The 14447-nt window shown below is 43.4% G+C and overlaps 2 protein-coding genes across 8 annotated transcripts; one reads left to right on the top strand and one right to left on the bottom strand.

Moving 5' to 3' along the window:
- The first annotated feature begins 1376 nt into the window (after nucleotides 1–1376).
- epn2 (epsin 2) lies at nucleotides 1377–12077 on the top strand. 7 transcript variants are annotated; one of them, XM_037256626.1, is made up of 11 exons: nucleotides 1379–1622; nucleotides 2812–2910; nucleotides 4375–5055; nucleotides 5275–5429; nucleotides 6166–6278; nucleotides 6549–6653; nucleotides 6728–6833; nucleotides 7293–7445; nucleotides 7596–7688; nucleotides 8996–9223; nucleotides 9326–12077. In XM_037256626.1, exons 3-11 carry the CDS (start codon nucleotides 4625–4627, stop codon nucleotides 9649–9651), a joined length of 1710 nt encoding a protein of 569 aa, XP_037112521.1. In that variant the 5' UTR covers nucleotides 1379–1622; nucleotides 2812–2910; nucleotides 4375–4624; the 3' UTR covers nucleotides 9652–12077. The 7 variants fall into 7 exon arrangements, with proteins under 7 accessions (XP_037112523.1, XP_037112525.1, XP_037112521.1 ...); XM_037256628.1 differs by lacking the exon at nucleotides 2812–2910 and having other exon boundaries at nucleotides 1377–1622; nucleotides 6728–6834; nucleotides 7300–7445; nucleotides 9326–11594; XM_037256630.1 differs by lacking the exon at nucleotides 2812–2910 and having other exon boundaries at nucleotides 1378–1622; nucleotides 6728–6834; nucleotides 7300–7445; nucleotides 7596–7625.
- b9d1 (B9 protein domain 1) lies at nucleotides 11307–14109 on the bottom strand. The gene is made up of 7 exons (XM_037256636.1): nucleotides 13913–14109; nucleotides 13715–13783; nucleotides 13069–13180; nucleotides 12896–12992; nucleotides 12691–12753; nucleotides 12494–12561; nucleotides 11307–12412 (listed from the first exon to the last, which is right to left on the bottom strand). Exons 1-7 carry the CDS (start codon nucleotides 13973–13975, stop codon nucleotides 12255–12257), a joined length of 630 nt encoding a protein of 209 aa, XP_037112531.1. The 5' UTR covers nucleotides 13976–14109; the 3' UTR covers nucleotides 11307–12254.
- Between the last annotated feature and the right edge of the window lie 338 nt (nucleotides 14110–14447).

Genomic DNA, 14447 nt, shown 5'->3' with positions numbered 1-14447 from the left:
AATAATAATAATAATAATATAACCTTAATTCGACATTCAACAAAACCATCTTAAACTGGTTTACATTAATGTTGTATTTCTTGCTCTTCCATTTAAGCAGGAAATTGTCTATTCATAGCTCCACTTTTGCACTCACATCTATTCATAGAACCTGATTTGAATATCATATACTACTTTTTCCATCTTAGACGTCATGTGACTCTTGCTGTTTGGACATGATCAGACACATGCAGTGGAAAAAGACTTAAGGGATGGAATGCTGCCTTGCGATATTTTCTGGGCTCACAACGTCACACCTGTAACACACACTGGATGTCTTGGAAATTCCAGAACGCGCTTCCCTTTTTCATATTCCATCCATGTAGTTGGTCAATTTTAGATGTTAATTTGGCGGCATTGTGGGCTAATAGTTGGCTCATACGGCTCACATTTCTGGGCTTTGGCAGTTTGGCCTGGGGTCGTGTCTTCCCGTGCAGAATTTGCATGTTTTCCATTTCTCAAGATACTCCACCCTCATTGCAAAACACAATAACAGTCACGTTAGGTCAACTGAGGTCACAGAATTGTCCATAAATTGGATTGTGAATGTTTGTCTGCGTGTGTTCTGATCGTCTCTTGACCCAAGTCAGCGATGGCATCAGCTTATGCGACCTTGACCTGAGTGAGGAGGGATATAATATCAGTATTTCTTTTTTCCCCCATGAAAGTTAGCACGTTTTTGACGAGTTATCATTGCACCTACATTAGCTAGAATTTACACGAAGAAAAACTCTCACATTACATTGATTTAGTACACTGGTGTCAAACTCAAGGCCCGGGGCCAGGTACGGCCCGCCACATCATTTGATGTGGCCGGCGAAGACATATTTGCATCAAATTCATGTCATATTGTCTTCACTTTTATAAATCTTCTTTTTAAACTATACGTTTTCACTAGTCTGATTTGAAAACGAATTATTTGTCAGTTTGTTTTGTAGCTTATATTGTATATAATATGAAGTGTTCATACATTTATTTGGGTTGACAGTCATAATGGCCCTCCGCAGTAAACTATGACTACAATGCGGCCCGCGACAAAAATGAGTTTGACACCCCTGATTTAGTAGTTTTCAGAAGATTATTAAGACAATTTATTGATCGCTAATTTTGAAATAGCCTTGTCCTTCACTTGTGGGATGAGCGAAAAGTAGTGTACTTAGTTACTTCCAACTAATGGGAACACTTGAGATGAGTTCTACTATGAAAAACAAATGTTATAATTTTTGTTTGCCCTCTGGAAACAAATTCAAGGCAGTGTTTCATTGACGGCTGGCTGGGTGACATGGCTAGCATGGAAGGAAGGTCTTTGTGTGTGAGTCAGGCCGCGTCGGTCACACCCATCCTCGGCTCTCCCCCTCCCAAAGCGCCCGCCATGTTCTGGAGGAGGGGAAACCTTTAGCTTGGCATTAGCATTAGCAACACTTTGGCTAGGCGGAGGCGCAACAAGCTCGCTGCAATAAGTACACTATCTTGATTTTTTTTCTCTTCTCCTTTTCTTGGCATTCCTCTGGAATTGGGGGAACACGTTTAAGGGTTTACAACCCTGGACTCTCGTTTAAGTCCGACCCAGTTCGATACATACGGTAAGATACCGCCTGTTTTTAATACGTAGTGGAATTATTGAGACGTTTTCCAGAGTCCCTTAATCCAGTTTTCAGTGGCGATGTCTCCACTCAGCACCCCGTCTCATCTCTTAGTAGATTTGCTACATAGCCTAGCATGCTAGTCGATTGATTTAGCACAGTTTATGGATCAGATAGAATTTGGAAGAGCAAGATCGGATCTAATTCCAGTCAACACAAAGCAAACTGCACGATTTTACGCCATCTGACGTTAATAAAGCGATCAGAGAGGACAGACAAGCTCTGCGGGTGGCTAGCTTCGATCCCAACTTTTTTCTTTTTTTTTTCCCCCCCGTCGAAGTGTTCCAATAATCATCGTGAATAAAACATCACTTGGCTTCAATGCGTTTTTAACAAATGTGTGAAAAACTAAACGATTAATCCACATCGATCTCCCTTACGACTAAAGTTAAGCAAGTTAACACAAGTTTGCTCTCAACCTGCTAACGTTAGCGCTAACCGCTAGTTAGCACCAAGGCTATTTCGACTGAGATTTCACAAACTTCGAACTGAACTATATGATGCTCCCCCCCTTTCCACATCAAACTCACAATTATAATACAATATATTTGTATGAGTGTGAGCAATTACTTTGTGACTATTAGGAAAACAAAGCGACGTCAGTGGCTCGTGAGATACCAAACACGTCACTTCTAAATCCGATTTGCTCTCTTTATTTGACATTATCGTGTTTTCTCATCGCTTCCTGTAGATTCCCACAGTTTCCACAAACGAATGATTACACCTTTTCTTCCTTTTGTATTTTTTTTTGCCGTTTTGCGTCATTTCGCATGACTCTACCAGGGCGCTGTCTCTGTACAGTATTGATTTGGTTTCCAATTGAAATAGTACACAATAGTGTTGTGGCAGTTGTATTGAATCTTAAAAATGTTGTGTTGTGGCTGTGGACTGAGCCAGTGTGTTGTAAAGCAAAAGAAGAATATGCATCATCATTGTTATATTAGCGTGCATGACCTGGGTTATTAATCAGAGTTTGGGAGGATCAAGGATGCTAACATGCCTTTATTTATTTTTTAAACTGTTGTGATCATTACTACTCATATCTCAATGCAGAGTGTTCAAAGGAAGAACAGATTATGTAGGAAATGGTCAACAATTTTTAGCATCTGATAATTGTGTGTGTCTTTAGTTGTGTTCAATAAAGACCAACCCTGTCAAGCTCATGAGAGACGTCCAGACGAGTATTCAATCTCCGCTTTCCATCGCTCTGCTTTGCAGCTCTGTCAAGGTAGCCTTGTTTTCAGTGTGCTGTACCCGTTACGGGGAAAAAGTTTCCGCAATTTGGAGTCAGTGATTGTTATCAGAGTGCTACTACGTAGTCTTGCATTGGACAACAAATGGATAATATATTGCTCTATTTACAGAAGAATAAGTGCACACATCCTGTCCTGCTTGAAAGTGTGGAAGAAATGAGAACTTTAATACAAAGCAATAAAGGAACAAAGTTATATCGCAAACAATACATGTATTACAGTAGCTACTTGAGAGCACGTGTGTACTGATTTCGGATTTTAATAAATGTTTTTGTTCAAATATGGAAGAGAATTGATGGTGAATCAATTGAATGGAATCACTGTTTCAATTCTAGTGCTGTGTTGGCTGTGCTTGAACCATCGCCCCGTTTCATCCCAGTTTCTTTTGTAAGGGGCATTACACTGCACACAGGCCGGTCTCGTGTTGGCTGGAGGCAGCGGGTGATCGTTTTTATTGACCAGCAGGGAAAGGCATTGATTGACATATGCCGATCACGTACGTTTCCACGAAAACCGTCCGGTCGCGATCGGTGGCTGATCAAGCAGAGCACCGCTAGTTTTTGTTCTTCTTGCGATCATCATTATCGTCATCCGGAACTGCAACCTGCTGACAGTTTATAGTTGTCTTATCATTTTGAATGGCAGGAGGCTGACCAAATCATTTAGTAGTTTAGGAAGGACCTGAGTGATGAGTATGGTCGCGGCGGAGGTTGTGAGCGCATGCGCGTATTGGGGCTGGGGGTAGTATCGGGGAAGGGCGATGGACAAGACAGACTCTCTTCTCTTCCTCCTGTCTGCAGTGAGTGAATAGGTGATTATTGCAGCAGATGTGTAATTAGGCCTCGCTCGTATTCACGGCCATGCAGGGTGATGAGGGAAAGTTTGGCGGGTGGGGGGGTCATGCGCCACAGGAATCACATTTCACCGGCATTAAGTGAATTTACGGGATGTGCCAAGTTGTTTTCTTATTCCCTAGGCGCTCTCGCTCATCCTGGTTTCCTCTCCAGCTGTCCCTCCCCGTGGCACGGCCAGGCCGGAAGACGCCCTCACAATGACACAAGTGATTTCTTTGCAAATGAATTGTACAACTCGGAACACTCCCCTACGCGCACTGTTTACACCATCACTTGGTTGCGGGGCATGCTGGTGCATGCTGGTGCATGCTGAGTTCACAGCGGATAGGACTGAATGTGCGACGTCGAGGAGAAAGGGTGTGTTGAAAGAAGAGATCAAAGTTGAGATGAATAGTTTGGAGAAGAGCTTGTTTTCGTTCTGTTGTCCATGACTTCGATTCTCCAATAATCAGATCATATGTCATCCTTTTATGAGTTTCATTTTTAGGTTGAAGGACTAACAAGTATGTCGTCATTTCTGATGCGTCACCGTAAGCTAACGTCTGTCACTCGTAATTTATGAATTTTTATTTTTCTGCTTCCTAGGTAATGGCACGGTTGCAAATACTGCCGGCACTTTGTGTGTGGAGATGGTTTTAGCAGACATTGTACCGGAGGACTCAGGAACATCGCACTGGCCTGAAGAAGCCTCATAAACTCTTATCCCGGCATCAAGTTTTTCAAAAACAAGGAGGCTTTGACATCTCGCTGTTGCTTAATTACGCAAAAACTTAGCTCCTGCTCTTGTTTGAATTTCAATCATTTCTCCAACGCTGGTCCCGTTTCGACCGCCACCATGCCGAGCTCCACCATCCGTCGCCAAATGAAGAACATGGTGAACAACTACTCTGATGCGGAGAAGAAAGTCAGAGAGGCCACCTCCAACGACCCTTGGGGGCCCTCATCTTCACTCATGTCGGAAATCGCCGACTTAACCTACAACGTGGTGGCCTTTAGCGAGATCATGAGTATGATCTGGAGACGACTCAACGACCACGGCAAGAACTGGCGCCACGTCTACAAAGCGCTCACCCTGCTCGACTACCTGATCAAGACGGGCTCGGAGCGAGTGGCGCTGCAATGCAAGGAAAACATCTTTGCCATCCAGACTCTGAAAGACTTCCAGTATGTCGACCGAGACGGGAAGGACCAAGGCATCAACGTGAGGGAGAAGAGCAAGCAGCTCGTGGTCCTTCTCAAAGACGAAGAGCGTCTCAAAGGAGAGCGGTAGGAAATGAATCGGCCAATTAAAACGTGTTGGCTATTTTCTTTATCCTGAATAATTTTAACAAAAGATGGGTATCCATAAAAATTCCCCTTGAGGAATTTCAAATAATAGGAAAGATTAAATTGTTCGGTTTTCCCACTGCCATTTTGTCCAGCCTGATCTTTTCCAGTATGTGAAGATAAAAGCCTTTTTTTTCTTTCTTTATTTCTCCCGCTAAGGTCTCAAGCTTTGAAGACCAAAGAGCGCATGGCCCAGGTATCCACAGGGAGCGGTCAAATGGGCTTTGGTCGAGGCTCATCGCAGCCCAACCTCTCGACTTCCTACAGCGAAGAGTACGGCAGGTCAGAGGGCTCGCCTGCATCCTACCATGGCTGTGAGTACCAGTACAGCACACCATCAGGATGTTTTTTTTCATGATAATTACGGCACCGGTACTTTTTTTTTTAAACCACTGAGCCAAAAAGGAAATGAGTTAACACACAGGCGGAAACCTGGAGGGAATTTAAAACAAAAGCGCCAAACTGTTTTCTTTTCCCCTTTTGACACTCAGTCGTTTGTACACAGCACCGATGCCGCATGTGTGTGTGTGTGTGTGTGTGTGTGGATTTGAGCCAGCACGGGGTCATACGTGTTGCACTCTCGACCTGAGCGTGTGGCCCACATTCCCGTAAGTACTGCTTCAATATGGAGCTCGGAGGCGGAAGGGCCAACAGCCGAGTCATCATTTTGAGGAAACGGAACTTAAAATCAGGCCAAAATGGGGTAAGAGTGAGCCGGCAGCGTGGGCGTCGCCAGGGGAGATTTTTGAGATTCCACTCGAAGCTCTCTGGGCTATTTTGCGTCGGCAGAGTGCGAGTGAAAAACAATGCCACTGTGGAGTTGACCTATCTCATGCCCTTGTTCTCAAGAGGTCCAAAGTAGGTCAGAAACCTATTTTCAATTTGGCAAGCATCCCTCCGAGTCTACACAGCGTACATGTAAAAAAAAAAGCACTCGTGCTGTGATGTTTCATATTCATGTCACAGTATGGAATCCAAGAGTCCACAAAGTCCTGAAGACATACCTTTCGACACTGTTGTCAAGTACGATGTCCGATTTTGTCCCATCAGCTACGTCTCCCAACGCGGGATCAGAACTGGAACAAGCCAGACCGCAGACGAGCGGCGAGGAGGAGCTGCAGTTGCAACTGGCTCTGGCCATGAGCAGAGAAGCCGCGGAGCAGGTACGAAACACGCGTGCGACGTGGCGGAAAATAAATCACCACCAGGACACATCTGGGGGATGACTTCATTGTATCCAATGAGCTTCAGATCAGATGAAAGTGTCTGGATGGGATGTGTGTGTTTGTAATGGCGGGGAAAATAATGGTGTCAAATGTGTAGTTTTGGATTCACATCAAATATCTCCAGTATCATCTCAGTGACAGATCTTAGGTGAAGATGAAGTGTGAATCGCTCGGGTGGTGTTTGTCCTCACGAGTGACCATTTACAGGAGGACCGCATACGCAGAGGGGACGATTTAAGATTACAGATGGCCTTGGAGGAGAGCAAGAAAGGAGGTCCGGACTCTGGCAAACTGATCCACAAGAGAAAAGAGGTATACTGGAGTGACTCAGCTCCACCCTTATCTAATGCTTCTTTATCTTTAATGAACTTTCCGTCTTATTTTAGCCGCAATCATCTCTGATGGATTTGATGGATGTCCCAGAGGCAGGTGCCAGTGCTGACCCCTGGGGTGCCAGAGCTCTGGCTAAAGGAGACCCCTGGAAACCTTATGGTATACATACATTTAGGGAATGTCTTTTTTTTAGGTGCAACATTCTGTGTACATGTGGACTGTATACAAGTGCCTCACCCCTACCTTCAGCTCTAAGAAGTATTGGTTAACGCTTTGTCAGCTAGGAATGTTGCTCAGCAGGACCAGTGACAATAAAGTAGATCATATTCACTTCACAAGTTCACCCCTTGCAAACCGCAATCGCGTGGAGAAATAAGTCCCTATTTCCGAGGAGATATTTCAACACACTATTTACCCAAGACCTCACACATTGTTGACATAAACAACTCGAGATTGTCCACTTGCAAAATTGTGACACAAACGTGTGAGTCGACTCTAATGAAGAAATTGTGTTAGAAAGGTCACGACAGAAGGAAGTCACTTGCAGGAACATCTTTTAGCTTCTGAAACCACCTACCCGGATTTTGCCACTCAGCAAACCTATCTTCCACTCCCAAGGTTCTGCTTCTAAGTCGGCAGCCCCAGCGGACCCATGGGGGGCTCCTACCTCAGTTCCTCCCATGAAGAGCAGCGATCCCTGGGCATCAAACTCCACTCCCGCGTCCGATCCCTGGGGCTCGGCAGCCACTCGCCCTAAGGCCTCCAACACAGGTAACCCATCGAGGAAGGATGTTTGCGTCCATCACCCTTTAATCTCCACAGATAAATATTCACACACCTTCATATTTCTTTAGTGTGTTCTCATCTGTCCACGTGTTTGTGTCTACTTTATATTCTATGTGACATATTGTCCCCATCCAGGTAGCTTTGAGCTGTTCAGTGAATCCAATGGTACGTCCAAAGAGGACTTCTCAGAGTTTGACAGCCTGCGCTCCTCCTCCTCTGTCCCTGCTGGTACTCACCCTGTCCTTGTCTCCCTATTGACACAGTCTGTGGTGTTCTTCCTCTGTGCCCTCAGATGGCACACTGTGTCCTGTCTTTCTATGTTTATTATACCACCAGACCGGAGCAAGGAGCCATGTTTCTTTTCCTTGACAAAATGAATGAAAGAAATGAGAATATACTTTTGTAAATGAAGGCTATTTGCTCTGGTCTGGTCTTGTATCACCAGGGTGTTCTTGTGTTTGTGGTGTCATCAATCTGTACTTTTATTTTTAAATCTCACAAGGCTCAAAATAAGCGGTTTCACATGACAGTTTGTGAGTCAGAAATTAGAATTTTACACTTCATTAAAAGATGAATTGGATTGCAAAACTAAAAATGGTAGACTGAGGTTTTGTTTTAACTGACAAGATGGTCCCAAAAGGTTTTGCCGAGCTGGACGCACTCACGCGTCCTACATGCAAATCTTCTGAAATCGGGAGCCTGGGGGCGATTTCTGTTTACGCTGCACCAGCTAGCTATCAACAAGATTCAGCTGGCTAGCTCGGCTAGCGGCTAAACATATTGGATATAAGCACATTGCAGAGTCACTTTTAAGGCTTCAGCACGCCCACGGAGGAGAAGCGGTTCGGAGGATGAATGAATAAACATCATCCTCTCCATTCAGGAATACTAAATTTAAATGAAGTCATTGATTCATTAAACAATCATTTTGAGCCTTGTCTCACCAACATAATCGAGAATTCTGTTTCCATAAATTCCTAAAGTCGGTCTTTGAAGGGTTTCCAAAAAGGATTTTTTTTTTTTCCCCCCTCTTGTTTTTTTTGTGGGGAAGCTGACACTGGATGCAAATCTGTGCTTCAGTTTAATGTAAACATGTTGGATGTTAAAAAAAAAAAAAATCAAACTTCTAAAGCGACTGAAGGTTTCCTGGGGGAGTCAGTTTTGCCTCTTTTGTCATTGTTGTAAGTGAGTTGCTATTTTGAGATGAATTTGTCCTAATGCCACATGTAGCAGATGGCTTGCCGGCTATTGGTGCGTTTCCATCACTCTTTTTATTCATTGCTACCAAAAAGGCTGTCCGCCTCTTGCTGTCCTCCCAAAATAGCTTCCTTTGTTTAATTTACTACATCAAAAAGATTTCAGTGAACACTCGCCTGCAGATGGATGCATTTTATCATTTTGAATGTGGAGAGTTTGATTTGTTCTACTGCGTTCTATTTTCACGTGCGTGCTATTTAAGGTCCCAACTTGATTGGAATCGGGGTTTCTATGTGTCTTATATTTTATTTTAGATTACAACAACTTGTGTTTTGTAGGTGATGGTGGTTTACCATCCTCGATTCCCTCCCAAGCCAGTCTCGCTAGCAGCGGCAGCTTGGACCTCTTCGACCCTCTTCCCACATCCGGCTCTACTTCTTCAAATCCCACCAGGAAGACTCCAGAGTCTTTCCTGGGGCCCAATGCTGCCCTGGTCAACCTGGATTCTCTGGTGACCAAACCAGTCCAACCTGCACCAGCGTTCAACCCATTCTTGGCTTCAACAGGTAGCTGGAGCTTAAAATGCAATTGTTTTTAGCCGACACACAGAAGAAAATGAACCCAGCGTTTGTCTTTTTGTGCTTCTGACATTTCCCATGACCACTTAGGTGGCGCCGCCGCCTCAGCCTCCGCCACAGCCTCCGCCGCAGCCTCCGCTGCCCCTGCCAATCCCTTCCAAGTGAGTCAGCCGGCTCCTCCGACCCTCAACCAGATGCGAGTCAGCCCCATGCCTTCGGGGTTCGCCAGCGGCATGGCCGATCCCATGGCCGTATCCTCCATGCCCATCGTACCCATCAACATGGCAGGCGTGGCCCCGGCGGGGGGGCACTCAATGGGTGCAATCGGGGTCGGCGCTCTGCCCCAGCCAATGATGAGCTTGCCCCCCCAGGCTGGATCGCAGCCCACTGGAGCCACCAACCCGTTCCTTTTGTGAGGGGATGACTGCAGGACAACTTGCACCTCCCCAAAAGCTCTTGTCCCATCAATCCCTTTTCTAACAAGGTCATAAACAACGTGGCATCCTTTTAACATTACCACACGCTTCCTCCTCCTTCCTCTCTCAGTGCTACCAACCGCCTTGTCCTATGTGTTCCATTTCCATCCGACACTGTCCGTTTGGCATCAGAGTTAGAGTAGCAGGGGTGTTTACATTCCCCCCCCCCCCCCACCGAGGCAGGTTAAGACGGTCAGTCCACTAGCCTCTCACCCGACTGCCTCCCTTCTGCCGTAGGATTGCTCCTTTCTTCTGGAGTGACAGAAGCCTGACTCGAGCTAACGCCAGGATCTTATCTCGTCACTAGAGCTAATCTTTTATAAGCCCTGTCAGCTGAATAATGTGTGTGTGAGTGTGTGTGTGTGAGTGATTGCATATACTAGTGCTATTACACTGTGTATTTTCCAGGAAGCTTTTCCTTCACTTACTGGAGTTAGAATGATAGAGACCGTCAGAAATGTTTATACAGTGTGTGAGTGTGTGTTCCAAAGCAGGGATTTTGCACATTTTGTTATTTTTTTTCTTTCTTTCAAACAAAATTATTTCTGCAACTTTTGGGCTCACCATTACACCTTAGCGTAGGCAAGGAGGCTAGCTGCTAACCAGGATGTGACAGCGTCAATTTTATTTTTTTTTGATTTACCGCACTGCGCTCATCTGAGCACTCTGCTTGGACCACCACAAAACACGCCAATTTCCAAGGGTCACCATCATAACATTGTGTGAACGCTTCGAAAAAGGAGATGAACTCCGTGTCCGAGTGATTCAGCGGCGTGGCATGCTCGCCTGCCAATGCCTCAATGCTACAACTCCATCTGATGTTTAACACCAAGGCCACACCCTAAAGTGGCTTTAGACATAAAATATGAACTGTGACAGCGTCAGTATTCAACATCATAGCGAGGCATTGCGGGATTTGTTTTTGTACTAGGGTCAAAGGGAGTTTGAGCGAGCGATACCAGCTTCCATGTGTACTTGAATGAGTAATGTCAATTGTTAAGTGGTCCCCCCCCCCCTCCAGGTGGCGGTTATGTCTGCAACATATTGTGTTGGCTCATCAACAACGTTGAGAGTTTGATCTGGCGAACACGCAGAAGTTCCAGGGAGGAGGTCGTAGGTCATTACCCACGGTTACTTTTTTTGTTATTTACTTGTGCTAATCCTTAGCAAAATCCTTTATTTGTGTTGTTGGGGTGTTTACTAGCTGCATATTCAATTTGAAACTACATGAGGTCATTCTAGTGTTTTCACCCTATGGGTCAGCCATTCACTTCTCTTAGAAGCACAACTGTTATCAAAGTCACAGCGACTGATCTTCGAGGATGACCCCCCACCCCCCCAGAGTAGGCTCTTAGTGGGTAACACTCCATGCCGTGTCATTTAGAGCTAGTTTTAAGTTTGTGCAAAATGTTTCTATATTGGAGTACTACGTTGTAGAAAAATTGTGTGTAATACGAGATGATGGAGGCAAATCTATCTCTTCAATTGTCTATCACTGCCAATATTTTTTCTTTGTTTTCGATCGTTTGGTGTGCCGCCGCCCCCTTCCTATCTGCTGTGCTACACTATTTGGGCCCTTCATTGCGCCAAAAAAAGCGCTACATTTGTCTCAGGCAAATGGAGGGATGGCTTCAACTGGGATTTTTTTTTATGCTTGGCTGATGGCTGGATGCCTGAATTAAGTGCACACAGTCCAGCGAAACTGTTTAATTGCAAAATATATATATGCAAACATTGTGGAAAGATCATAAAAAAAAAAAAGCAAAATGAAAAGGTGTTTTGCAAAGTTGGATTTGCTAATACTGGGCCTACTGTAATCTGTTTTTCTCACCCTCCTAGATGTCACTAACCTTGAAGTGATGATGGCTGCATTAAAAGAGAGAGAAAAAAAATGGAACTGTCGGATGACAACTTCAAATGACCACTTTTTTCCGACTGTGTACTTACATGTGGCAAGCTTACGAGGCATCACTTTGTATTCACTATGCTTTTATTGAGAGGAAACTACCCGACCTTACAAGACTGTCTTTATATGCATTAATTAGCCACCTTTTTATTCTTCGTCACGTCTTGTCTAGTTACCCTTCTCATAGTACCGGGAGCAGGCTGCTTTTTATTCGATGTGCTCAATCTGTCGGCATTATAACTGTATAATATAATTTATCATTTGTACTATTGTAACATACCGTTCTTTTTTTTTTTTTTTGACCTTTATTATTCTGTGTTATGGGTTTTTGTAGGAAAACATCACCGTGGAATCTTAACGGCATCTAAACAAAATGAGAGCAACAGGCCGCAGACTGTTGGTTGAGGATGAGTGTAGCTGCATTGGTTCAAAATAAAATGTATATCACTTTCAGCTCGAACTATTGTCAGTGTCTTTTAAAAAAAAAAGAAACAGATCATAAAAAGTGGAAAGTCAAACATTATGTAAAAAATACATTTACTTTTAAAAAAACACTTGCATAAAACATTTTGAATTGAAACAGTAAAGCATTTGTTGTGATCATCATCAGAATGTTAACTAGAAATGCTCAATATAATCACAAATGTGTATGTTCCTCTGTGGACAGGCCCGATGAGGTGGCGAAAGGTGCACTTGGTGAATTTGATGGTCCAGAATTGTATCCCAGTTTCTTCATGTCCTTCATTACGATGTTAAAGCAGACTGTAACAAATCCTTGAGAGCAAACCCGTGTCACTGCAACAATTAAACAACAGGTAACTTAATGCAAACACAACACAAAATCAAGTTCATTAGAGAACGAACATTCACACTTACCTTCTCGGCCTTCACCCTGGGCCACCACTTTAGGGTCTGTGTACTCTGGTCGACGTCCCCAAAGCCAACTTTAAAAAAAAAAGTATAAGAGTATAATATAACCCAGAGCTAATTTGGCCAATTATAATTTTAGTCTTGATACACAAATTATTTGAATTGAACTGAAGTGTAAAACACTAACCTAACTATCAACTCACCTCGTGAACCTCTGAAGTCTCCATGTGGGTTCAGGAACAAACATGGGGAGGATCCGTGTATGTCTGTGATATTAATACAATCTTGTATTGGATCTCAAAAGTGACATGGCAGTAGGTGAGTATTTCTACAAACAATATTTCAAGCTAAACTGGCATGGAATTTAATAATCAAATATGATTTGAAGTTGGTAAGGGTTCTACTGACTTTCCAGGTGTTAGTGGGATGTGTGTTGCTCCATAGCCTCTGACCACATCATTGCCAAACAGGTCTGGTCCATAAACACTCAGCACAAGTTGAGGCCCTGATTTAGAAAGAGCACATCAATTTGCAATAAATATGAAATGATCAATTTAAATCTGTTTGTGCTTAGTACTCACATCCTGAAGGGTTTGTGCTCTTAAAAGTTATGTCCAGAGGGAAGTTCCATATCAATTTTTGTGACGATTGACTACCTTTAGATGTTATTTGAGTGATGCCTTCCTCCAAACCCTAGAGGTGAAAAAAAAAAAAAAAAAGAATTGACGTGACTTCCGTCTTTGTGTGCACGGACGTCTTAATTCAGGAGTTTCTCGTCGACTGCTATTGCAATGATTACATCGTAATTATTAAATTGCACGATGACTTTAAATCTCGGCATTAGAACTTTAAATCTTGGCATGACGACTTTAACTCGTCAGTATGACGAGATTTCGTCATGCCGATTTCAAATCTCGTCCCGTTTTTTTTCTTTTTTTAAATTTTACTCGGTGTCTTAAGCATATAATACACTAAATAATTATAATATTGCAAATCTGGAAAAAAGAAAAACAATCCACAGTGTAACTTTTGGCAGCAAACGAGAGCTGCAACTTATCCCAGCAGACTTTGGGCGAGAGGTCACAGGTGTGCAAAAGGTGGCTGGTCACCAGCAATTTACACGGTAATTATTATTTAAAAATAAATAAAACCACGCATATATGTTTCAGATTGTGCAGTGTTACACCTAACTGTACTGTAATCCGCGGTATTCAAAAAGGTACTCACAGTGGTGGGTATCCAGTCTTGGCCATAAACAAAGCAATATTTGCAGTACAAGTCGTCATAGCTCGGAAACTGAAATTTGAAAACAAGTCAAATGCATAGTAAATAATCTTATTCTTGATCTTGCACAAATGCAAAGTATTACAAGCACTGTTAATGCTAACGTGTTAGCCGTAATGCTAAACACGAATCAAAACTCACATTCGCTCCCTCAATCTGCCCATTCACCGAGAGAAGAAACACCGATGGGTTGCTTGTGGCCATACCGGCTTTAAAAAGTACATCGAAATTAGTTTTTGGAAGATTATAGCTTTTGAAAAAACATTTTGCCTGCTCGTTGTGATAGCGAAAGCCTCGCTGTTGCTAAGGCGACAAGTTCTCCAACCTATGGTTCCTCGCGAGGGACAAATGAAACGAAAGTTGAAAAGAGGAAAAGAAATTCCTGCAACTTCCACAAGATGACAGCAGTATAGCAAACATTCAACTGATGAAGCCGGAAAACCTTTACAACAGGGATCATGAGGAGCGGAAAAAATGTTGGTGAGTAAATCTCTAAATTAGTTTAAATCATATTCAATTGTTGTGTGTTCATCTGTCTTAATTTCTGTAATTTGGATTAGTTTTTTTGTTTGTTGTTTTTTTGTTTTTTTTACCGATACTCTATTGCAAACATTTTTCTGCCACACCCTTCACATAAATTGAACAATAAAATTCACTGCTGATTGGGTGATAGACT

Source organism: Syngnathus acus, chromosome 8 (genome assembly GCF_901709675.1).
Source record: "Syngnathus acus chromosome 8, fSynAcu1.2, whole genome shotgun sequence".
NCBI classification, from domain to species: Eukaryota; Metazoa; Chordata; class Actinopteri; order Syngnathiformes; family Syngnathidae; genus Syngnathus; species Syngnathus acus.
This window is presented reverse-complemented; position numbering and strand designations above follow the sequence as displayed.